At 39.2% G+C, this 26557-nt stretch overlaps 2 protein-coding genes across 3 annotated transcripts in view; both read left to right on the forward strand.

The window, feature by feature from the left end:
* Window positions 1–15743, forward strand: part of G2E3 (G2/M-phase specific E3 ubiquitin protein ligase) — a 33667-nt gene extending 17924 nt beyond the window's left edge. The window contains exons 8-17 of the mRNA XM_026710710.2: window positions 5599–5705; window positions 5855–5971; window positions 6888–7015; window positions 7108–7237; window positions 8402–8533; window positions 9420–9730; window positions 12429–12610; window positions 13722–13894; window positions 14467–14666; window positions 14936–15743. Coding sequence (XP_026566495.1) covers window positions 5599–5705; window positions 5855–5971; window positions 6888–7015; window positions 7108–7237; window positions 8402–8533; window positions 9420–9730; window positions 12429–12610; window positions 13722–13894; window positions 14467–14666; window positions 14936–15171 — 1716 coding nt within the window. The 3' untranslated portion in view covers window positions 15172–15743. The remainder of the gene's footprint in view (window positions 1–5598; window positions 5706–5854; window positions 5972–6887; window positions 7016–7107; window positions 7238–8401; window positions 8534–9419; window positions 9731–12428; window positions 12611–13721; window positions 13895–14466; window positions 14667–14935) is intronic.
* A 6200-nt stretch (window positions 15744–21943) lies between these two features.
* Window positions 21944–26557, forward strand: part of SCFD1 (sec1 family domain containing 1) — a 41100-nt gene continuing 36486 nt past the window's right edge. Inside the window, exons 1-3 of one of the 2 annotated variants that reach the window (XM_087921853.1) lie at window positions 21944–22000; window positions 24085–24306; window positions 26383–26453. In XM_087921853.1, the coding sequence (XP_087777979.1) occupies window positions 24279–24306; window positions 26383–26453 (99 nt within the window). In that variant the 5' untranslated portion in view covers window positions 21944–22000; window positions 24085–24278. The remainder of the gene's footprint in view (window positions 22001–24084; window positions 24307–26382; window positions 26454–26557) is intronic. The other variant, XM_026710722.2, reaches the window with a different exon arrangement.

The following is a 26557-nucleotide window of genomic DNA, read 5'->3' on the forward strand; positions in this document are numbered from 1 at the left end:
ATGCAGTCATCACCATTAAAAAAACAACTATATTCTCCCCTGAGCCGAAGGGAGAATCCAGGATGGGTAGTCTCTAGTCTCCTAGCTCTGCAGACCAAGTTGAAAAACTGAGGACACAGCCCCTGGTAATGGTCCCCAGTTCTTCACTCGGTGTCAGCATGTTCAGACCACCCTTTAAGGGCTCTGAATAGTTAGGATTGTAGAAGAATATTCACCCCCTGGATTAAGCTTTTTTTCGCAGAGAGGCTTAGATCAGGCTTGACAGCTAGCCAGCTTGCCAGTTTAGCACTTTCATTTTTTTCGCGCCTTTTTTCCGGTTCGTGTTTTTTTGCTTGTTATTTTAATTTTTTGACTTTCCTTGTTGGTGGACTGGTTTTTTTCTGTTTTGTGCCCAAACTTGGGTGGAGGTGACCCTGAGAGCCTGTGTGGCCTGGGCTGGGGCGGGAGTCGGCGTCTTATTCAACTCGCCTTCTCCCGATCCACTTTCCCTTGCCTGGGACGAGCCGCAGCTGCCACTAAGCGCTTCTGTCCCTTTTCAGTGGCAGCGGCCATTTATTTCATTTGGGGGCAATCTTGCAGTTCGTCTCCAGGATTGTACCTTGGGGTGGTTCTGGCCATTGGGATTAAATCCTGACCCCCTCCCCCATCCAGTCCCCAGAGCACCGTGGCAGCTGCGAGATGCTTGAGTCTGCCTGATAATTGCAGTGCAGCCAGGGCCAGGCTTGCAAGCCTCTGACCTGTCAGGGCATGCTGCAATTCAAAGAGTCAAGTCATTTTTCAACATTTTTTCCCTGACTTGGCTTTTGAATTGCGGAGCTGTGCTGAGCTCCCCACTTTGGGTAGCACTAGCCTCCTGAAGTGGTGGATAGCTACTATGGCTGTAGCTGACAGCTTAGGCTGAATATTTTTTGGTTTTTTTACTTCTTTTTCCCTTTCTCTACCCCTGTCAAGTGACAGTTATTTTTGGCGGGCTCAAAGATGGCCACCAAGGGAGCTGATCAAGAATTGTCAGTTCCTCAGCAGGGTAGAGAGAAGGCTGTAAAGGGATCTTCTAAGCCCAGGTCTGCTGGTCTGGAGGCAGCAGCTAGGATTAGAGCCAGGGCTTTAGCCCAAAGAGACCCTCTAGGGCTGAGGATAGACAGGCCAGGTGTCGACAAAAAGCCATAGACAAACAGTTTGACAGGGCAGAGATTCCAGAATGGCAGAAAACAGAGCCACCTCTCAAACTTTGCCTCCTCAAGATGACAGGCAGCCAGACCAACTGGCAGATAGTCAGTATATGACTGCCTGGTCTCCTGGGGGCTCAAGTACTCAGGATTTGCAGGGAAACCTCCAAATCAGGGCTGAGACCTCTCACAATTTTTCTGAGCTGCCTCGGATCTTGATGGCGGCACCTGCAGACCAAGTCTCCAGAGGAGCCAGACCTGTGCCTGCAGCCACCTTTACACTTACAGCAGCTGGCTTACAGCCTAAGGAGACCCAGATGCAAGAAATGCCATTCTTCATGACAGCCTGGATCTCCCAAACAATAAGACAGGTATTGCAGGCAGAGGTCAACCAGCTGCGCCAGCTGTCTTATTTGGACACTAACAGAGGAGTCCTGCAGGGGCAGGCTTCTGTAGAACAGCCGATCCACTTCAGAGAGCGCTCGGCCTCCCCTTCAGAAAGCAGCCAATTTTATGGCTCCAAGAGGGACCTCCTTCCAGAAAGGATTTTTCTGATGAGGAGTCAAAGGTAGCAAGTCCTCCCTCCTTCTTTAAGGGCCTTTTCCAGCCGGCTCTTTTCAAGACTCTGCTGGTTAAGGCCAAGAGCACGGCTCATCTCAAAAAGGACACGGTCACTCAGGACTTTCCCACTGAGGGAGGAGGATTTCCTGTTCACTGAGAAAGCATCTGTGGTGGATGCTGTACTTGTGCCCCAGATGTTTCTGAACCTGATCAAAAAAACAGTGGGAGTCCCCTGGGATGTACACTCGCCCCAGTGGGTCTGAGTCTACCTTATTTAATGTGGACAAGGACCTTTTGGACATTATGGAAGTGCCAAAGGTAGATGGCCCAGTAGTAGCCCTAGCTTCCTCATCTGCCATCCCCCCTGATGCGGAGGACGTTTTAAAGACAGAGGACCGGAAGGAGGAGACGGCACTCCAGAGAGCTCATCAAGCTGACTCCTGGGCCATCAGAGCATCGACGACCGCATCTTTTTTAACTCGGGCCTCTTTGCGGTAGCTGAGGCAGCTACAGGGCAGAATCCCACCTAAGGATCTCAGGGTGCATCAGGACCTGAATAAGATTATAGCTGAGGCTCAATTGACTGTTGATGCCAACCTCACATCAGCCAAATTTTCTTCCAGAGCCATGGCCTCTTCCATAACAGCATGCAGGTTTCTCTGGCTAAGAAATTGGCAGATGCACGACAGAACCAAATGGAAGCTGGTGTCGGCTCCCTTTAAGGGAGAGAGGCTTTTTGGGGAGGCCCTGGATCCTTTTCTGACAGAAACCAGGGACAAGCAAAAGATCCTGCCCTCCCAGTGGAGGCGCTTTGATTACAGGTCTCATCCCTACTACAGGAAGCCCTCCTTTAAACAGGGGAAAGCTGGGGCAGGCTTTCCCCATCAAAGTAGGCCCTTCTTCCAAAGATCCTCGTCTCGGGCCAATAGACAGGCCTTTGCTGCCAGAGGACGTCAGAGGCAAGAGGGCAGAAGGTCCTTTAGGGGTTCCAACAAACCCCTCAGGTGTAACAAGTGATGCCTGAGCCTCATCCCCCAGTCTGGGACTGTTCTGGCAGAGGTGGGAACAGACCACAATGGACGCTTGGATCCTGTCACCCTTACAGTTGGGTTTCTCTCTAGAGTTTCTCCCCTCCCCCACCAAGAGCCTTTGTGTGCTGTCCCATCTCCAGGGACCCCTCAAAGAGAGATCTCATGGAATTGGCGATCCACCATCTGCTGGACATTCAGGCCATCCAGCTGGTTCCGGTAGACCAAGCGAGACAGGGTTTCTATTCAGTGTTTGTGATTCCAAAGGCCTCGGGGGGGTGGCGAGCAATCCTCAACCTGAAAAGGCTCAACAGACATCTTATCTACCTAAGGTTCAAGATGCACTCCCTCCACTCCATTCTAGAGGGACTGCGGGAGGGAGATTTTTTGGCCTTGGTAGACTTGATGGAAGCCTACCTCCATGTGCCCATACACCCCAACCACCATCAGTTCCTGAGGTTTTGCTATGGCAGCCACCATTTTCAATACAGGGTTCTCCCGTTTGGCCTGTCATCAGCCCCTTGGACTTTTACCAAGCTCTTGGCAGCGGTAGCGGCACACCTCAGAGCCTTATCCATAAGGATCCAATGCTTTTTGGATGACATCCTGATAGCATCCTCTTCCAGACCCCAGGTGGAGGAGGATCTGATATCGACAATCAGGATTCTTCGACAGCACGGGTTCTCGATAAACCTGGACAAATACCACATAGTACCATTGACTCTGCTCTTACATTTGGGGGCAATCATAGACACCTTGGCCGGACAGGTTTTTCTCTCATAGTAGCGTCGAGACAGTATCAGGGAAGTCATGTCACTGATCCTGTCTTCCAGAGAGGTGCCTATCATCTTGCTGTCTCAACTTCTCGGCAAAACGATATCATGCATCGGAATTGTCCCTTGGGCCCGCTTCCATGCCCGAACCCTTCAGTGGTTCCTGCTCTCTTACCAGAGGGCGAGCAGGGGCAACTCTCCAAGGAGGGTTCGCGTCCCCTTGCCAGTTCTTCGTTCTCTCCATTGGTGGCAGTCCCGAGCCATGGATCAGGGATGCTTGTACAGGGAACCCCAGAGGATTACCATCACCACCAACGCCAATCTCTATGGTTGGGGGCCCACTTGGGAGTCCAGGTCACCCATGGGAGGTGGTCACGAGAAGAGCTAGCCCACAACATAAATTGGCTAGAGCTCAGGGCTGCCTGCTTAGCGCTCAAGGATCTAAGGCAGGAGGTGGGGGGGAGACATGTTCTTCTCACAGACAATGTAGCTACCAAGGCCCACATAAACCAGCAGGGGGGCACACGCTCCAGATTTCTAATGTAGGAGGAACTCAATTGTGCAGGTGGGCAGAGAGAAACCTGTTGTCCCTACGAGCAGGACATATCTCGAGAGTGTCCAATGTGTAGGCAGACTGGTTGAGCAGGGCCATAGTCAAGCAGTCAGAATGGCGACTGCATTTCAGTTTGTTCCAGAAGATGACGGAAAGCTTCGGCTGCCCGATTCTGGATCTCTTTGCATGACCAGAGAACATACAGGTCCCACGGTTCTTTGCTCGATTTCCTGCCTGGGGAGCAGAAGGGGTCAACACTCTCTGGTGCAGGTGGCCCCAGGGACTATTGTATGCCTTCCCCCCCCCTTCCCCTGATTTCGGGGGCAATCAGGAAAGTACTGATAGAAAGGGCAGAAGTTCTGTTGGTAGCCCCTTACTGGCCCAGACATCCTTTGTTCGCCGACCTGTTGGGCCTGTCAATCGCCAGACCCTGGAGAATTCCCCTGCACAAGATCTCCCTCAGCCAGGGCCTGGGTCGCAGGATGACACCTTCCACAGTAGGTCGCTGGCTCAAGCCTGCATCGCAAAGGCCTATGAGTTAGAGCCTTCCTGTATCCAGGAGAATCACAGAACACTCAACCAGAAGTGCAGTGATCACCGCAGCCTGGGCAATGCAGGCATCTATTCTGGACATTTGTAGAGCTGTGACCTGGTCATCGGTGACACCATTCATAAAACATTACAAAATTGACTCCTTTGCCTCAGTGGAAGCATCCTTTGGAAGACGAGTCCTGCAGGGTGTGCATGTAGAGGTGGGGACTTCCGACCAATCCAGATCCCACCTGTAGGACAGCCATCAGCCAGCTTTGGTATGTCCCATCCTGGATTCTCCCTTCAGCTCAGTGCAGAAGGGGCATCGGTCCTACCTGAATGCTTCTCGGGGAGCTGAAAGGAGAATCCAGGCCCACCCTGTATTCTGTCAGGTCGGAATAGGGAGGAAATGTCCCTTTGTTTCGCAGTATCAACTGAGCTATCTGTTTGAGGACGAGGAGCAGCTGAATTCACTTCAATGTCGTTCAGAACTGGGGACCGTTACTAGGGGGTGTGTCCTCAGTTTTTCAACTCGGTCTGCAGAGCTAGAGGACTAGAGACTACCCATCCTGGAGTCTACCTTTGGCTCCCTGAGAAGAAGCATTCAGGTAGGGCCAACGCCCCTTCTACAGTGAAAGTCAAAAATTAAACATGGTTGTTGCTACTCACTGATGAGTAGTCACAGGCTTCCATTTTCAAAGAATGAACAACATCAAGGCAACCTTTTATCACAGCAATCTTCTACCAGCTGAAGTGAAAGGACATATGTTAAAGAGCATCTTAGAGGTTTTAGTGCACTAGTATTATCATGTTAGTGACATTGAAGGCATTACTTTTCATTCATTCCTTGTAGTTAGTAAATAGAAAATTTTTATACCTGCATCATTTATTTCTTCTTACAGATACGCCTTAATTTTCAATTTACTTGTTTCTGTGTGAAGTAAATAAGTTTTATTGATCGTTCTTTATTTTTCTCTTGGATTTAGTGTCAAGCTCTCAGTGCAGGGGTATATTTCTTTAGATGTCCTGTATGTAATAATAAAGAAAAATTTCAGAACGAAATGTTAAGAATGGGCATCCATATTCCAGAAAAGTAAGTGATTTAAATTACATTTAATGTGTATTATCTTATTATATTGTGTGAGTGCCTTTTTATGCTGTATTTTGCTGTTATTTCTTAATTAACAAGAAAAGCTAAACTGCAGAATTAAAGTATTCTAATAAATGTTTAAATGATTCCAGAGATGCCTCCTGGGAATTAGAACAGAATGCCTATCAAGAACTACTTCAACGTTACCAACATTGTGATATTAAAAGATGCCTTTGCAAAAATGGAAGAGACTACAATGAGCCTGATAGGTAGTAATATATGCTGTCTTTGTCGCTATGCATATCTAATTTCGTAATAGTTTTTGAAATGTAGCAAACAAAATTAGAATTAAAAAAATCAAGGCAGGGAACATATACAATGCTTATTCCTCCTCCTATTTTCTCCATAATAGCAACCTGGTGTTAAATGAGTTGGACTGAGAAAAAGATCATCCAGCTGGCTTTCATTCCTAAAAATGGGTCTAGAATTCACAGTTTCCTGTTTTCTAGACCAGCTGCTTAATCACTGCACCAAATTTATTGTATTTGGCAAACTCGTTGTTTCTTTGAAATATTGAATAATTCCTTTTATTATAATAAACAGTAGTTATGAAAAAGGTATCTCTTTTAAAAAGTATAAGTATATGCTTATTTGCAATCAGATAACGATTAAGGATCCTCATCTATATCTACCCTTTGAAGTTAGTGGGAAGTTTGTGTAAGGCTTTTTTGTCACTTCCCATTGAAGCTATATTGTTAATAGCTTTCTGTCAAATGGTGAAAATTTGGTTTTCTCAGAAAGCTTTTAAGAATGACAGCATAGATTATCTGTAGGACTGAGTTGCCCATAGATTAGACTCTAAATGGTTTGTGATTGTTTGATGCGGTAGCTTTTTCTGTGACAATTCTTATTTGTAATGTATGTCATCCTATTTATTAGCAGTTATTCAATAATAGTGCATTGTAGAACAAAATGTAGTCAAACCGTTGCATTAAGTATCAATAAATTCATTTCCTGATAGAAAGGCAACCTATAAAATAATTTAAAGTGCTTTCACTCTTGTATTTTGTTACATCCCAATAAATGTGAAATTAATTCCTTTTCAGAAAAAATGATACTGTCTATGTAGCTTTGCAGAATTAAAGTTATTGTTATAATTAATAATACATTTTCCCTTCCTTTTAGCAAATGGGAAATAAAACGCTGTCAATATTGTGGTTCTAGTGGAACTCATTTGGCATGTTCCTCACTAACAAGCTTGGAGCTAAACTGGGAATGCACTGAATGTAGGACCATCCTTGCCAAATCAAATGGTAAGAACCCACTGCTCATATGAAGCTTGAATTAACTGAAAGCTTTTAATGCTTATGAAAAAAAACCCACATTTGATTACTTTGTTATATAGGCAGTGCTCAGAAATGGCGAAAGCGTTCTTTGAGTTTGCCAGAAAAAGCAGACGGAGACAATTTGATGGAAGATCCATCACCCAAATGCCCTAGACAGTCTCCAGGATCCCACCTTGGCATCCATATCAGGCATGTGATTTCAGTCTTCTCACAAGCATGTGAAAAAGTTTTATAGAGAGCCAATTTGGTATAGTAGTTAAGGTGCTGGACTAAAAACTAGGAGATCATGAGGTTCTCTAGTCCTGTCCTAGTTATAGCAACCAGCTGTATGACTGGCTGTCAGCCCAACCATTTTGTTTCACAAGATGGTGGTTGTGAATAAAATAGATAGAAACGTGCATCATCTTAAAGCATAGGTGTCAAACTTGCCACGTCATGTTGGCGTCACGTGACTTCTGCAACATTTTTCCCATTCACAGAGTTGGGGTGGGCGTGGCCTATGCATGACACATTCGGCCCATGGGCCACCAGTTTGACACCCCTGCCTTAAAGTCTATAAAATAAAAGTAAGAATATAAGAACAGCAATAATATTGCCCATAGGTTGCGCTTATGCTAATCAAAGTTGAATATGATATAAATAAGCTGAAATGTGCTACAGTGAGTTCAGACTCATATACTCATTTCTTTTCAATTTCCTACATAATCATAACAAATTGATGCTTTATTTTCTTACTTTATACTGTTATGTCACTCATACTGACAATCTATTGTAAATATTTGAAACTAATGCTAAAAACCATATCTCAGGAAATTGTCGAGTATAATAGAAGATCAGCTGCAGTTTGAGTTGTACTGCATCAAAAGCTTCCAAATATTTGTGCTCAAGCTACTTTCTTGCATATCTGTATTTTGCTAAATTATAACTAACCAGAATGTATATTAAAGCAAGCATTTCATGGTGAATTCCATGTATCTCTTAGAAATTCTTTAAAGCAGGTTTTTTTAACCACCAGAAAAGCTGCTCTCTTAGCAACTGATGTGCTCTTGTGCATAAAAAAATCTGTAAACATTTATGCAATATTAACAAACCTTTCTATGAAACCAGCATAATTCATTTAACTTTAAAAAAAACAATCTAGCTTTTGATGCATTATTTATTGTAAATAGAACTATTTGGATTATGAAGAACTGCCTTCAAAGTAGGTTTGGGATGATATATATATATATGTATGTATGTATGTATGTATGTATGTGCTTGGATTTGTGTGTTTTCAGCTTGTGATTTGTGAAAACAAATCTCTAACTTTGGTAAAAATTAAATTATTCTTGGGGATGCTCTTTTTCCCTTCAGGTCCCCAAAGATGGTGTGCTCCAATGGTTTTACTCCATGTTCACAACTAGATCTTCCCTCTTCTAATAACAGATTTTTATCCCCATCTCCCTTCATCAGTCCTTCAGTAAGGAATTTGTCTTCTAAAAAAATGTAAGTTAACGAAGAGTTGCATTTAATGACTGAGTTTTAAAAACATGGGTAATTGGGTACTTTGCATAACTTTTCTTTAGATCACATTTCAAATAGCTGTTGAATTTTTTTATCCTCCAAGATTACTTCCATTCGTAGGGAGATCAACCAAGTTGACAAATAAAAATTTGTTCAATATTTTAAGAGAGAGCATCCACCAACCATACCTCAGAATTGGGCCCAGGAAAACTGAGTGGGTATATGGAAGCACTCGTTGAATGCCACTCTCTCTTGCAACACTTTCCCAATACTTTTGGTTGGACTCATCTGGTTCTACTAGTTTGGTTTTTAAAAAATAGTTTGCCTTCTAATACTGAGTACTGTAAAATAATAATAAATACAATTTAAGCTTTTGCACGCTGTTTCAAAATTGGTAATATAGGCTTTAAATCTAAATGGGCATGCAGATAGACAGGATTTTCCATTACGAGATAGGATTACAATCCAATGATCTCAGTTGTAGAAGTACTTCACTCCCACAAATATTTGGAAGTGATTATACTCTTCCAAGAAAATTACTCTCCGGTGCACATTTTCAAGAGGTATAAAGATCTATACTTCTATTGATAGAAGTATTAATCAGAATTCCATTCAAGACTTTCTGTTACAACCAATACCACAACCCACATTTGCTATCTCAATAGAAATGTGATTTTAGATGCTTCTTTAATGAGTCTAAACTGCTCTCAGATTGGGATGCAGAATAATCCTTTTGTTTCCCTATCTAAAATTAGGCCATTACTATTAAATAATTTTATATATAAATTTTATACAAAATACTCCTGATACTTGCTTACTATCAGAATTATTGCTGAAGTACTAAATAGATGCTTTGCTATTCAAACAGGCAACTTGGAATGCAGAAAAGAGAAGTCTCCAAAATTCTCAAGGAATTAAGATTACAGATTAATACCAAACCAACAAGATTGAATATCATCAGACAAAATATCTGGGGTAGTGCTCTAAAAGGATTTCAGAAGCGGAACTTCAATCCTGCTAATACTATTGAAGTAAACTATATAAACGTCAGGAATAAAATAGAGGTGGATCTCTGTTGCTCATCAAAGGAAGATTTTTTTCAATTGCTGATGCTTCATCTTCAGAATTCATCATTGTTTGAAGGGGAGCACTCAAAGAACTTGTCCTTTGATTCTCAAGGTAAGCTTGACATGTAATTTACACCAGGAGGGGACGCAGCTTTGATTGCTACCTATATTTAGACATAAATAATGTTGGCAGAGGTAGGGGCCTTTATTCTAATAGCGTTAGAATATCTTAAAATGGCTACTTCAGAAGTTTGGGCTAAGTACAAAACAAACAGAATTTATTAGGAGTTTTGTGTCAAGTTCAGGGTAAATGCTGTCTTGTTTCACATTGTTTTAATTATTCCCAATACTCTGAAATTGGTGTGGCTCATTTTAAAAATTATTTCAAACTCTGAAGATTTGATTAGAATATTATCTCACAATGCATCACTTCTTCTTTTCATTAGCTGGAATAAGCTGACCTAATGAATGGTGAAGAATTATTCCAGCAAGTAAAAACAAAAATGAGGCTTACTGGTACATTGTGAGATAATATAGTAATCAAACAAAAAGGCTTTTTCCGGCCTTTCTACCCCTCAGAAACATTGCATTCATTAGTTTTCTACCCAGAAAGTTAGCAAACATGATATTTCTGAATGATACAAAGAGGCTTTTCATACCATTCAGAACAATTGCAAGAAAAGCACCAGCATTCAGGATGTTTTTGAAGGCAAGAAAGGCTGGATTGAGCCTTTTTACTGTTCAAAAATGTAATGCTTGTTAGATTTCTGTCTAGAAAGCTAGTGGACACAATATTTCTGAATAGTAGGAAGATTGGAAAGAAGCTCAGATCTTCTTCCCAGTGGGGAGAGGGGAGAGATCCAGTGCTGGGCTGGAGGAAATTTTGCATCCCGAAGATCATTGTTTACCCAGCCTCGACAGGAGTTTCCCTTCTTCATGGAGGGGAAGGGAAATCCTTCTACTGGCGGCAGCAGCTTGTAATCTTCCCTGCTGGCTTCCCTATTGACTTTCTGGGGAAGCCAACAGAGAAAATTGCAAATAGTAATAAACTGTGCATGAACACAGGATGCTTAACAACCAGTTATAATTGCCAATAGGTTGCCAAGCACCAAAAAAGCTACTACATCAATGGGGAGGGGGGTGTCAGTTATAACTTCAAGGAGAGGTTGTAAATATTTTTTTCTGAGTGTCTTGTAACTTCAAACAGTCATTAAGCAACCAAGCCTACTTACTTGTAGTTCAATTTCCTCTATTGACCTCAGCTCAGCTCATGCTAAGTCAACATTTTTCCCTGGGTAGTTTCCAGGCTTTAAAAATACATTTCTTATAATGATTTGGTGGTATGCAATAATAGAAGTAATTAAAGAAGTTAGAGCTCAAACAGAACTTGTTTTGCCATTATTATTTATAATAACTATAACTATTATAAATAATTATGTTTCCCCCAAAATAAGACCCAGTCTTATTTTTATTTTACGTTTTGCCTCTGAAAGAAGCATTAGACCTTATTTTCAGGGGATGTCTTTTCCACTGTCTCACCTCGCGGTGATAGCACCAAGAGCCCCACCCATCAGGAGCTGGTGTGGCTGCTTCCGGCCCACTTGCACATGACAACCCCCCCAGCCTTCATTTCACCATCAGAGGCCTTCAGGAAAGGCCTCTGAGCCGAGAAACGAGCTGCAGATTGACACGTGTGGTGCCCCCCCGGGCTCCATTTCACTGTCAGAGTCCTTTCACCATCAATCCGGAGCTCATTTCTCAGCTGCAGAGGCCATTCCTGAAAGCCTCTGATGGCAAAACAGAGACTGGTGGGGGGTGCAGCACATGTCAATCTAGAACTTGTTTCTCAGCTGCAAAGCCCTTTCCTGAAGGCCTCTGACCGCAAAACAGAGACTGGGGATGATGCATGCAAGTAATGGCAAGCGGCTACAGAAGTAGTGGGCCGGTAAGGCGAGGCAGGTGTCAGGGCATGGGAGGCCTGGCTGCAACTGTCCTAAGGTAAGCGGGTATGGGGCCCATGGGGCAGCTCCACCCCACTCCATCCCCGCTCTAGCTTGATTTTTACCTGTGCACCTTGGCCCACCTCATGCAACCAGGTGCAACGGAGTGGATGGGAGTCTTAACTAGGGCTAGGGGTTATTTTGGGGGTAGGGCTTATATTGGGCGCAAGTCTAAAAATCAAGTTAGGTCTTATTTTCAGGGAAACACGGCATTTCCAATTCAGGCCCTTATGCCTAAATACTGTAGGTAATATAGGTTTTATTCAATGAAATATAATGATGGGGTATTTAAGGATTCAGAACAGAATTTCTAACTCAACAGAGAATAGTAGTCAACTGTGTAATATAATAAGCAAAGGGCACACATTAAAAGGAATCATAAATATAACAAATGAAATTTCAGAAATGATACTATTCTTGCTGATTCTATTCTCATATTCTAAACTTGAATGTCCAAGTTCAAAAACAAATCATATTTTGTATCTAATTCTCAGAAGAAATGAAAGAGCCTTTTTTTGGCCTTACAGGACTCTAATTTTAACTAATGGTGTAGAAAAAGATAATACTAGTTTTTGGTCTAAATGTCCATGTAGATTCTCAATCATCCAGGACCAGGTTGTCCCAAACGTGCGTTTCAAAAGGCAACCAGACTTTTTTGGTTTTTCTTTAAAAACATTTTGATTCTCATCCAAGAAATTTCAGTTCTGACTGAATCATGGGGGATGGAATGGATTTTGGTCTAACTTTTTTCTCATATTAAAACAAGTTTCTATCAGTTGTAGTCAGTAAGTGTACCATTTGTACTTGCAGCTCTTAAAGATAATTTATACTATGAAGCAGGAAAAATGATTGCAGTTTCTCTGGTTCATGGAGGCTCCTCTCCTAGCTTCTTTTCTAAAACCTTGTTTCACTGCCTTGTCTATGGCACGGAAAATGTGAAGCCAACAGTAGAAGATGTTGCTGATAAAGACGTTTTGCAGGCAATAAAGAAGGTAAGCAATAGCTCTGTAAGACAGTAGGAACTTCCAGTAAGAAAGAGGAAAGAGAGTCACAGATGGGCTGTCCTCATGATTGTGTGTTGTGGTGTATTAAAGGATGTTTTTGAGTGAGGTGGCACTTACCCTAGGTGGAAGTTAGACTTATAGACCTGCTTGGGCTATTTTTGGACTTGTTCAGGCTGAAGGAGCAGATTGCAGGATGAACCACTCTGCAGTACTAGTCTTGCCTACCAAGATGCATCTGTGAATTTGGCAGCAGTTTTTTCAACAGGACAGTGGAGGTTTTTTTCACACCAGCTCAGTCTGCTTGTCAGGGACCTGTTCAGGTCACACTGGAGGATGGATTGTATTTGTTTAGTTCTGCTGGTCATACTTGTTATACCAACTGTGCTTGTGAACAGTGGTTGTGGGCATGGCTCCTTCCTGCACCACTGTTTATCACTGATGGATACTGAGGGTTTGGAGGTATAAGGGTGGCAGAGAGATGTTACAGTACTGTGGAGATCATTTTGCTTATTCTCCTGGTAGCCCCAAGTAGGAAGAAAGCAACTAGATCATGTCATTGTCGCTTCCATCTGATGCCTAAGTGCCTTGACTGCTGGCATATTGGTTTCCACTGTAGACTGAGGACTTATTTTCTCTCTGGGTGAGAACCAAGGGGACTTGAGGGATGAATGAAGCTCTCTACCAATTGGTGAGAGCAACAGAACCAGGATCCCCTGTGAGTGCTAGTGGGACTTGAGGGATGAATGAAGCTCTCTACCAATTGGTGAGAGCAACAGAACCAGGATCCCCTGTGAGTGCTAGTGGGAGATGGTTAGTGGGTATCATTGTGTCACAGAACTAGTGAAGTTAAAGTGCCTCAGAGTACCTTACTTCCCCTCCAAGGGGTGGTTGTAGAAGACAGTGGGAGGAGATCCTTGAGAATTTGGGGGCCTACATTTGGGGATGGGGTTGCCACTGGGGAGATGGGATGGAGTAGAGTATAATGGTGGTGACAGAGCTGGGGAGGTATGGCGGGAGGAAGGGAACAAGTTGTTCCCAGGGAATGTATTAGCTTGAATGGTTTATTAATGGAGCAAATACGCTTGGTTTTCTTCTATAGATAAAATCTGCCACAACACTGAGCAGCTTAGAATCAGCAATAAGTGATTGCTCTGACTATCTTGCTTCTATTGGATGTTTGAAACCTGTAACAGCACTACATGATAAGAATATATTGGTGAATGAGATACTGAATCACCATGTCATCAGAAGAATTCTTTTACCACTTGAAAGGTTTGCTTGCTGTGGAAATCATTCCTATCATTTTTAAATTTTTAACTAATTAAGAATCATTTCAACTGTTTTGCAAGAAAATATTAGGTGATGTCCTGTGGGTGTACATTAAAATGTTTGCTCATTATGTCTTAGTTATTTTCACCAAATTGTTTTTTTCCTCTTTAATCAAGTATTATTAAAAAATTAATAATTTTGGTAAAATGTGGAGTAGGTTAAAAAAAGATATAACTTAACACTTGGAAATCCTTTGCAGATTGTTTCAACAATCATAAGTTATTCAAGCAAAAGGTTATGAAGCTTTCCAATATATTTCAGGAGATTTTAGTAGATTTGGAATATGAATCAATACAAGCTATGAGTAAGAATACGTGAGCTTGCCTTTCTAGTTGAAGCAATCACAGGAATCACTTTTGTAAGCATAATTTTAAATCCTCTTGCTAATAGAGATCAGCCAGTAAGTTTTTGCTTTATTAAGAGGAATGTCCACAAGGTTCTTTTTATTTAAGAAACAGCACAAAAGACTCATAGAGGTTTTTTTCTTTGTATCTCTCCCTCTATTTCCCCAAAAGTTTTAGACAAGGTTTGAAAACACTTGGTGTTTTGGAAAAAATACAGATGAATCCCGATGCATTCTGTAGCATATTATGTCACAAACCTGAGAAACTTTCAGCAAAACTTCTTGGTGATCTCTTTACAATTCACTATTTATCAGGAACAGATAAGGCCAGATGCCTTGATTTCTGGATGGGTTACTTACAGGAGACAGAAGGTAAGAAAATGGGATATTGCCTACTTCTAGAAGTTTGAACTTTTGGAATATATTTGTACCTGTAAAATAAGAAACATCAGATTGCACTATTGGTGGAGAAAGGATGGTTTTGCACTTTTATTTTACATTATATTGCAGTTACAATTTCCTGAATGTTGTTATTTCCTAAAATGTTGTTATTCCAGTTCATCTGTAACTTCTTAACTAATGTTATATTTTGATTAACTACAATGGCTTTTTCAAAACAATCTTCATATTTCTTGATGTAGGTGGTGAGTCATCTGTAACTCTAGAGGATATCTTAGTATTTGCAACTGGCATCCGCAGTATTCCACCCATTGGCTTTGATCCTGACCCTTCAGTCATGTTTCAGCATATAAAATATCCAATTGGAAAAAGAGACCTTAACTGTTTACAACTTCCAATAACAAAATCTTATGAGAATTTTAAAAAAGTTCTGGATATTGCCATCCGACGTGCCCTATTACATACAAGAGTATGTTAATCACTAAAATGGATACTGAAAATTGAATGATGAAGCACACAAGAAGGTTGCTACTTGCCTACTGGAAAACAGACATATTCATCCTCGCAGGTTTAAAACTTGATCATGGAAATGCATAGTTTCAGTCTTTACATTTTGAACAGTGTTTCAAAGTGATGAGCAAACAAAGCTTTTAAATCAATTTTGCATTATATTTGTTCTGGGTTTTGTTTTTTGGCCAAACCAGCGAGTAACTGGTTGTTTGATAGTGTAGTATACTTTCCATTTTACATAAATGTTGCACATCAAAACTTCTGCAAATGCATTCAGGAACCCTTTCCAAATTTTAATATATCAGCTTTTATATATTGTGAATTTGTGTAAAGATTTGAGGTGTGGATTTATTTTTATTTATGTGGGTTTCTGATTCAGGAGATGTTAATTTCACACACAAACCCCTTTAAAGTATTCTAGCTATTAATTATAAACATGGGGGGAAAAATAAATATTACCTCATATTATCTTCTCTTAAATATTTGTAATGCTTTGAACATTTGTGGGATTATGCCCAAATAAATCTGTTTCCGTTCTGTCATCATTCTATTTTTTTAAAAAATACATAGTTTTGAATATAAAGGGATTTTTAAAAACTGCATTATAGAAATTTGATATTCAGAAAAGCTATAATTGGCATCAGATGTGTTTGTTAACTCAGTTTCATTATTTCAGTTAGAGATGTTTGGACATGCTTTTTCCTTGAAACAACAGTTCTACCCTTGCCATTCTGACTATATTGGGAAAAGTCTAAATTTCAATCTGTTTTAGACTAAAGCAGCTATTTCAAACCTGGAATAGGATGTTTCATTCTGAAATTACTTTCTACAAGTTATGCATACTATAGAAAATATATGTAGATGTTATTAAGAATTATCCTCACATTTATGCAAATTGAAGCAAATATCATTTGATTTAAATGAGATCTTTAGAAGATGGCTGAGATGAGTTAGCTTTATATATGTCTCATAAATACCAAAGTTAGAAATGCCATTCCCTACTCAGTGCTTAACTAGAAAGATTATGTGTTTGATTTCATTTTTCTAAAATCTATTATGTTGGATGCATTATAGATACACCATGTTGTAGAGTATTAAATCTTATGAAATAGGTGATGGAATAATTTATGCACACACATAACATTTTCATACACATGTATAGATACGCCAACTCCTTTAAATGGTTTTAATTCAAATTGATATGAGCTTTTACTAGGGGGAGAAAAAGCAAATTCCTGTTTTCCTATGAGCCACATTTCCTGTTGGTTTTGTTGGATTGTGCTGAGCTGAAAGATTAATCACAGTAGTTTATCATTTAAAAGTAATTTCTGTCGTCACTTATTAAATTGCACAATAGTAACTTCCAGAGCTTATCCATGCTATTCTAAATTGTTTGAATTTCAATTATTGAAAATTAATTGTGTGGGTGAAAAGTATACAGTGTACATTATTCTGAAATGTTCAGCAAAATATCAGAATATAGTGATAACTACTTTATTAGTAGAGTTTCATCCTTGGCAAGCATATAAGTGATTTGAAATAAAGCTTACAGTAGGTACAGAATATTACAACTACTTGAATTCATCTGTAGAAGAAGCACTCAAGGCATGATGGAGTTAATATTTCAGTAGAATGGATGGAATATTTCTACTCCCACAGCTTCTAACCACAAATTTCAATTTCTTATATTAAAAGAATAAAAAATGTGTTTGAAAGGGAACATTTATTTCCTGGCTTTCAGAAATCTACTTAGTTCTGAAGATTCTATTTCAGTATTACACAAATTCAGTCCCCTCTGTAAACAAGCAGTTTGGTGGGCCCTGTTTTTCAGCGTGATTGAGATAACATTTGATTCAGATTTTTTCCTCAGTGTGAATTAATTAAATTCTAGCTACCCAACCAGATAAAGCTTGTGGATCAATGACCAACTATATTACTGATTTACAAGTAGTCCTCAGCTTATGACAATAATTGGGGCTGGAATTTCCATTGCTAAGCAATGTGGCTGTAAAGCACAATTGCATTGCTTAACAAAGGCAATTCCTGATGGTTATTAAATTAATCCCACAATTGTTAGATAACTCCCTGGCAGCTTCTCACAACCAAAGGGAAAGTGCAAGTCCCAAGGTGGCGGGAAAGTAAGTAGCTGCTGTCCAATGGGAAAGGGTCCATGAGGTGTTATGTGGGGTCTGGGAGGGGTGTGGGGTGATCCAATGACACTCCAATAACTTGCAGCCCTCCCTGCAGCTTCCCCATTGACTTTTGATCACATGATTGCAGGATGCTTGGCAACCCACTAAGTGCAAACAGGTTGCCAAGTGCTCAGATTGCAATGATGTTACTGCAGGATTGTTGGGAGGGCCAAAGCTCCAAGGGCCAGTCATAATTTGTGCAAGACCAATGTAACTTTGAAGAGTTGCTGAACAAATGTCTGCTAATTGAAGATTGCCTGTATGTGGTATTTTGTAATTTATTTATTTTTTTTAAAAAATGGGTTATTATGCACACTTTTGAATACTCCACAAGTACTATGCTTATACCTTGGAGGTAATTTTATTAATATACTTTTTTCCCTTCCATTCAATCATGTTTGATTCTCAGAAGCTATCTGGACAAATCCTTGCAGGTTTCCCCCATCACCTAGTTCCTAGGACTGAGAAAAAGTGACTGATCTATGGTTACTCAGCCCAAGGCAGGACTAGAACTCATAGTCTAATATATGACATTGTCTAGAAGGTGTTTCATGTAAATATGGTTATTTTACATTTTCATTTGAAAAGTGAGATTTTTATCTTGGCATTTTTGAGAAATTGACAGATTTAGTTTAAAAACTACTTTGAGGTTTATTGATTTCCACTGAGACTTTGATTGTATGTTGGAATTAATTAGAATATTTTAATTTAATTTTCCAGTGGAATTAATGTAAGTTAAAAATTCCATTTGATATTTAAGGAGTATGTGACAATTGAACAAGGGAAACTTTCTGGAGGGTTACTAAATATTTCTGTATGTTGCTTAGAAAAATTGCTTATCGACAATTCAAAAACATTTTCAGAATTAAATGTTAGTAATTCTCACATTTCATATCTTTATAGATGTTTTACAGGATATAGACAAAAAATTTTTAGTGAACTTTATACTTTCATTGTTTTGTCACATACAAATAGCCTTTTGGTGAGTGAATAACATGGTTATATCTGTAGTTTTTAAAAGACCTTTCAATGTATCTAATGAGAAATTATAGCTTTTTTAGTAACATCACCATGCCTTTACTAGAATGTTTTTAATGTGTTTTTCAGTATTCATTTGCTTTTAAAGAAGATACATTTGAGAAATATTTTACAAATGTACAGAATTGGTAGCTTTGCTCCTGGTCATGTTTTTTCTACATAAGGACCATATTTTTTTGCCTAATGTCTGATTGGTTCTAGTGGAAACCAGGTAGTAATATAAATCAGTACTATCAACGATGTTAAAATATGGATGGGTATGATGATGAAAAAGCCGTTTTTCTTCCAAAATTTCATATTGGGTAATGACAACTAGAATTAGCTACTGGATGTTCCATCTCATCAAAGTTTATTATTGCTCCAGTCACAAATTATTTTACAGTGAAATTGGTACAATATCATCCCATTTCTTTGTGTCATACTTTATAAATATTGAGATTCCCTTTGTTGCCCAGAGTCAATGGTGCTTATGTGTCATGATTGATATTGGATGTTTTTCTTATAATCCATTATTTGCTCTTAACATGTGATTCTATCATCTAGCCAAATTTTATAGCAGTTTATGGGGATGGATTGTAAGGAAATAAGATATGCCTTAATCATCTCTCAATTTATCTGCACAGAGGATCACATTCTTCCAATTATGATAGTAGTTGAATTTGAACTTTGCTAGACTGTATAATACTGTATCTACTGATTACAACAAAGAAGTAAATTAATAGAATTTATAAATGTGTGTTAATCCAGGGCAGCAGTATTTCTTTTGAGCTCAGGTACTTGAAATAAGATTCATGAATTTACTATTATTCATTCTAACACAAGTATCTATTGAAAAAAATACATGTGAAAAAGGAAATGCGTACTATTAAAAGATGAAACTTAGCATTAAGAAAACAAAGTGGAATAGAAAACTTGTGTGTAGTTACAAATTTGTAAATTTTGGTTTGTGTAAAACTATTTCAAGAAGCCTTTTGTAACTTCCAATGTGTCATATTTTGATTTTAAGTTACTTGTAGCAACATGGAAGAACTGTCTTTTGTATGTATATATACATATATCTATATATCCATGTAAAGTGCAATAAATCAAGGATTTCTTAGTTAAAAGTGTTACATGTTTATTCCTTATATACTGTTGATCCAAATTCTTTAGAGAAAAATTAAACATTGTGACTCTAATGACAAAATTAAATGTGGGATAAACCTATAAAGGATGAATAGATGGGTGGATGGGTAAACATATATCACAATTTGATCAAATGTTACTGATGTACTTTCCATGTCCAAATAAAAACTTCAGAATTTATAGTTTCTTTTGAATGCATGAAAATAATATATAATTGTTCCAAGGATTGTTCAAAGGTTGTTTAAAGTTGCCACTGTCTCACCAAAAAGAATTTAATCTGAAAGTGAAAACTTAACCATACTAACACTTTCAAAGTGAATTGTACTACCAGTATTACAATAAGTTATATCCAGATGCAAGCATATTCTGAAAAGTTTAGATGAAACCTACGTCCTAATTTCAGATACCTTAAAGTCAGTCAAGATCCAATTCGGGGGAAGGGGGTGTTTCACTTAAAATTGTTTTTAAAAATAGCAAATAGTTTATAAATGATTGATTTCTAAAGAATCATATGCTACAAGAAAATGAATAGTTGATTAGAATAGTGTGTCAATCCAATTCCTTTTGAGTGATCAAAGGTCTGTTCCAGCATTCCATAAATGTGACAAACTGACCTTTAAGTTTATTTAAGATTTAAGTTTTTAGCCCTTGTAAAAGTGAAAGGAAGGCATATGTGCAGCCAGTGTTGTATAATCAATTTATAAGAAATTGGCCTGTTTCTGCCTTTTAGTGAAGGTGTGAAGCTACAGCAAGAAAAAATAAACTTCCTGGTTCATTTTTCAAACTGGAATTCTATTAAAATGTATGTAAAAGTTACTTGTTTCCACGTTCAGTAATTTGCTCAGAAATCTAAGCTTTTAGAACAGCTGTGACCAGACAGTAATTAGACAAAAAATAATTACAGAAACAATTCCAGAATGGGAACGGATGAAGAGAAGACCCTCAAATTTTTACCAAAAGCTCTTTTACCAAAAGACCTTTTACTGAAAATTTTATAGTTCTTATGTAGAAAAACTATAATTTAAAATTTTAGGAGTTAATAGGGCTTTAGAAAAATTGTAACCAATGTTTTGGATTTTGCCTGGAATGGAAGCTAAGGAAGCATTTTCTAACAAGGGAGTTACCAATAAAAGCTTTTTTATTGCAATTGTCTGAACACAGCTTCTGTGTCATCACTATATATGTTTTTATCAAAATGGAATATGACAAAAGTCATTTTGCCAAAAGATTCATTCCCAAATGCTGCTTAGATTCAAGATTGGATCTGACTCTATATCAAAACTAAATCCAAAATCTCATCTAACACAGGTGGAACTTCTATTCCTCTTTTGCTTTTTTCATTTTGCTTCAATTTCAATTTCCTTTGATTTATTATCAATGTCAGACATGTATTTAAAAAGTAAATTGTTTTGAAGGAAATCAGCTCTTGGATGTTCAATTTTTGCTACAGATGACAAAACCTTCTGGATCCTAACTACTCTGATATAGAAATGAGATTTGTTACAAAAATACTTAATCTACCTATCTTCATAAATTTAATGCCCAGAAATTAGGCCTGTGGTAGAAACTGCCTGTGAAATGCAGGGATAATTAACCACTGCTAGAAAGAGTGGAACTTCTATCATTCTTGATATTTTGGGGAGGCAAATACAATGTTGTACAGTCTTTTTTTATTCCTGAAGTAATTGCGTTCAATGCCTGCCTCGAGATAGGTATGCTAAACTAGCTCTTCAGATTCTAAATCCAGTTCCAGTCAGCCCAAAGACACCCTGAAAAATCAAGAGGTATGGGGATTTAGTTAGCATTCGGAAAAGTTGCAGGTTTGCTTCTGTTGTAAGGTGCAATAAGTGACGCAAAAGTTCAAAGAACAAGATCCTACGCGTACTTTTCAGTTGTAAGAATGTTGCCATCCTAGCGTTTTTTTCCTGCGGGCGCAAGGTCCGTTAGTTGTAAATGTATTGGAGAAGAACAAACGATAACAGCTCCCTAAAAGCATCGAAGCGATAGGTTTGGCCAGAAATGAAAACTGAAGTGCGCCAATCCGCTTTCATGCTGGAAAGTCCCATAAAACACATCAATCCAGCCGTCCGGCACCAACCATCCGACCAACTGTGGCCAACAAGGTGAAGGTCCCGAACGAGCCGCAGAACACGACAGGAAAATGCTAAATCCCAACCCCCGTTCCCCAAGAAGCAGAACGGGGACGCCGGTCTACTTAGTGTCTCCCTTTCTCAAAGGAAGCAACTCCCAGGGCAAACAGCATCAGCGCCGACGGGTCGAGCACGAGTTCGGCAGACTCCGCCCGCCGCGCTCCTGCAAGAACCCGCGTAGTCCTCCGGCGCGCCACGTTTGCTGGGCTGGTGATGGCGCGGCGGTGAGGGGGGCGGAGTCGGCCCGAACACCAGGGGAAGATGGCGGCCAGCATCCGGGAGAAGCAGACCGGTGAGTGACCGGCGTTAAATCCCCCGGAGGATTGTGTGTTCTGATCGCCTTACTTTCTTCGGCACTCCTGAAGCAGGGATTGGCTCCAAGGAGAAGGCTACGTGTCCGTCCGGTGTCCGTCCGGTGTGGAATTGCGGCCCTCCTTTGGTCGCTGTAGCTTGATTCGGTGCTTTTTATGTGAGAGAACTGTTTTCTGCCCGTCGTGAGAGCGAACGGGCGGGCATGCCCAGCCTCGGCTGGGCTGATGGAGCTCCTACTATTGGGGTGCCCCTTGTGTCTCCTGCTTAGGATGCTTCTGGAGGCCTTCCTTTATTTTCGTTTTCCCTTAGCCTTGGAGATTCATCGGCTAGGGAGGACTTCATGGGCAAAAGTTTAAGGGCATGGTGTAAAACGGGAAGCCGGACTTCCATCAGAACAGGTTGTCCTCGATTTATGACAGTTCACATAGTGGCTGTTCAAAGTTACAACGGCACTGAAAAAAGTGACTTATGACCATTGCAGCAAAAAACAAACAAACACTATGGTCACGTGATTTGTATTCGGATGCTTTGACAACTGGTTCATATTCAAGGGGGAAGATTGTTGCGATTCATTTAACAACAGTGTTACTAATTTAACAACTGCAGTGATTCACTTAACAGATGTGGTAAGAAAAGTCATAAAATGGGACAAACTCACTTAACAAATGTTTCACTTAGCAACATAAATTTTGGGTGCAATAGCAATAGCACTTACATAACACTTTACAGTGCTTTAAGCGGTTTACAGTCAGCCTCTTACCCGCACCAATCTGGGTCCCCATTTTACCAACCTCAGAAGGATGGAAGGCTGAGTCAACCTTGAGCCTGGTGAACTTCGAACTGCCAAATTGCAGGCAGCTGGCAATCGCAGAAGTAGCCTGCAGTACTGCATCCTAACCACTGTGCCATGCCCTGCAAAAAAAATTGTTTCAGAGAGAAAGGAATACCTGAATTAGTTTTTAGGATGGTGTTTAAAATCAACAAGACAATTTGAAACTATAAGAGTGAATCGTTTATAAGAAACATGTACTTGGAGTTTTTAAAACAGAATGTCCTTTAAGGGGCACTCCCCAACCAGGTGTCCCCAGATTTGATGGATGGCTGTATCTATCCTGCCCATCCGACAATGGTTATGTTCATGGGGATTATGGAGTTTGTCAGCTAAGCCATCTGGAAATCATTTGGTCGAGGAAAGTTGCGTTAGAGTCAGTTTTTTTTTTTTCAAGATAGACAATGCCATCTCTACTTCTACTGTTAAATCAGGAGACTTTGATTTTATAGCTTGGTTTATAGCCCAACATCGTAGGTAACATTTTTTTTCAGATAAACTCCATGTCAGGTATGCTGTCAGAGGTTGAGCTTAGAAGTTAACGTTACTTGCTATTATGCTACAGAATAAGTCCAGAATCTGTCCAGTTCAGAACAATTAAATTATATGTGGAGTTAACATATAACTTTAAACTAATCTCATTTTGCACTAATCCATATCAAATTCATTTTGTCAATATGTTTCAATATGCTTTATTTGGAGGGATCCTTTGCTAGGTTTCTAAGGTGTATTTTGATTTTTAGGATACACATTTCTTGCTCTCATCAATTTAGTAACCTATAGGAGAATCCATAATTGCTATATCTTTGTATAAGGACTTTTCAAAGACATTTATAAAATTGAAATATTTAATTGTTTGGGACAAAAAAGACTAATAAAGTTATTAAATAAATTTACAAAGTAGATACAAAAAATGTATTTTCAAACATTCGAAGAAAATGAAGAGATCATATATTGCTAAAAGGTAAGATGTTGACCAATTGGCAAAATTCCAGAGAGGGTGCTAACCTAGCCTTCCCAGATACAATATTTCAGTGCTTAGATGTGACCAGAAAAGGTTAATTTTCTTGCCCCAACTGGGACATAGACAAGGGCTTTTTGTCATGTCTTAGTAAGATGACAGTATAGAAGGAGACAAATCCTAAGGTATCAAGAAATTAAGCTTTAAAAATGTAACCTAAATCTTGAATCATGCCTAGAAACAAACTGGCAATCTGTGTGTTTATTCCTTGTAGGACTGGTCATTTCTGTGAATATTCATCAGTATTCCCACAGATCCATTTTGGTTAGAAACCTTCATTCCAGAAGTTGCTCTAAAATGCAAGCATAACTAGAAATATTAAACTTATGTGGATTTATACATGCCAAGAAATTTTGGAGGAATACAAGACTAGTAAATAAGCTTTATTTTATAATAAAGAAAATAGGAATGCGGAGCTTCTTACATCAAAAAAGAGGTAATATCCCAAAACAGGCAAGATTATTCCAAGAAATAATAGGCATAGACTTCTTGATTCATATTGATATATATTAGAAATGAAGTCAGGGTCCTCCTTTTAGGCACCACAGCTAACAATGCTTTGTCTAATCTGATGCCTTATAGGTGTGCCTGATCACAGACCCCATTACTCCTTGCCACTGCATCCAAAGATCATGGCAATTAGCTATAGTAGAAATGTCATAGGTGACAGGTTGAAAAAACACTTAAACTTTGGAAAGCATGAGCGCCACAGTCTGCCAGAAATAGGGATTTTGCTGAAGACAAACAGAAAACTTTGGGCAGTCCTTCTGACTTAGTAATTGGGTAGATGGAAGAGAGAAACACCATAAAGATAGATATCATAACTAAACAAACATAAAAAATGGAGGTGTCAATATAGGGAAGAGGGTAGAAGATATAATACCAACTTGCGCTGATGGCATGAAAGAGTAGACCTCAGTTACTCATACCTTTCTCTGTAAAAGTGCCAGATGAGTTTGCCTTCCTGTCCATTGGAAACTCACTGCCAAGAATTGAGGTTGAGCACCTAACCATACGGTTAGATGCAGTGGGATCACTCTTCTAAGATTTATAACTTATAAATCTTAGAAGAGAAAAATAAATTTTCCTATCCTAGAAGTACTCAGTGAACCATCTTCTTAGGACCCTCAAAAGCCTGATAAAATATGCCAGGTCTACTGTATGTTGTCAATTTGATTCCTGAGGAACCTGAGTGGACTTTAATGGAAGAATCCAAGACAGGCCTGTTAAAAATTTATCCTGACTAGTTTGACTTTTGGTATATTCTATCCGAATTATTTTATTATGTAATAATGTGAATGAGGCATACTTTTTATTACTCTCCCTTAATTGTTGATTGAAAAAAGATACCAATGGCACTTTCTGCATGATTAGTGCTTACCATGAAAGGGAAGGTCTACAGATAAACATGGTTTTTATAAATGTCTCCTCCAATATGAGGAGAGCAACAGAAGAAGACAACAATTTCTTTCCATATAATTATAATAAAAAACCCTGGCTTGTAAACAAATCCCCCTTTTACTTTAGCTCTTTACATTGCTACCAGTATAAAGAACCATGAATATAAATTACACATGAACCCTTTTCCCCTTCTTGTTGATAATCTTTTGAATAGTTGGTTTTTGCCTTTTTCTCAACTGAAATTTCTAAAGGACTTGATAAATGTAATGACTGGTTGAATAATTGTCCTATATTTATCAAATAATTATGAATACTATAGAATATAGTAGAGAATCTTTTTCTGGAATTTAACAGTATCACAGTCAAGGTTTGTACAGTTAGAACTCATTTAATGATGGGCCTATTTAAGTGTCCAGTCAAAGTTACAACAATGCTGTAAAATTAACTGTACAACTAGTCCTCACATTTTTTGATTATCACAGCATCCTTGTAGTCCTACAATCGAAATTCAGGCATTTTGTGAGCATTTATGACTGTTACAGTGCCCTGCAGTCAAATGATCTATATTTGCATGCTTCCCAACCCACTTCCAACAAGTATTAGAAGTTGGCTGTAAAATCACAGTCATATGATGTCTCACTTAACAATCCACTGGGATTTGTTTAACAACTGATTGAAGTGAGGTTGTAAACCTGTTGCAGCCACATGATGTTTTGCTTAGCAATTGCAATGGTTAACAAGAGACTAGAGTTCCCAGTCACAATTTGTGACTAACCTAAGCAAGGTCTATTTGTGCATAGAATAGATCTAATTGCAATTTATTCTGCCTGCTTCATCTGATAAAGATCGTGTCAAGGGCTTACCAAGACATTTGTACAAATGTATTGGGTACCTAGAGATTTGCATATGTTTTCATTTCCTTTATAGTTCTCTATTTTAGATGTTAATGTCCATAAACAAGAATCCCTCTAGTCCTTTAGCTTAAAAGAAGCATTTTGGTAATAGCATATTCAAAAGACTGCAGGCCTGTTCTCTGTAGTGCCCACTCCCAAATATATATATTTTAAGATTGTGATCATTATAAATAAAATGAAACTCTTTCTTTTTTCAGGGGCTTTGAAGCGCATGTTGAATTTTAATGTGCCACCTGTTAAAAACACTACAGGTGAACCAGTATGGAAAGTAAGTCATAAATTGATCTTTTATCCAATATAATTTATATTGTCACCTTATCATATTTTTGAAAAATATATTTTATAATTCTAGCCAATAAGGTGACATGGTGG

This window comes from Pseudonaja textilis, chromosome 1 (genome assembly GCF_049901715.1).
Source record: "Pseudonaja textilis isolate UNSWEBS1 chromosome 1, rPseTex1.2, whole genome shotgun sequence".
Classification (NCBI taxonomy): Eukaryota; Metazoa; Chordata; class Lepidosauria; order Squamata; family Elapidae; genus Pseudonaja; species Pseudonaja textilis.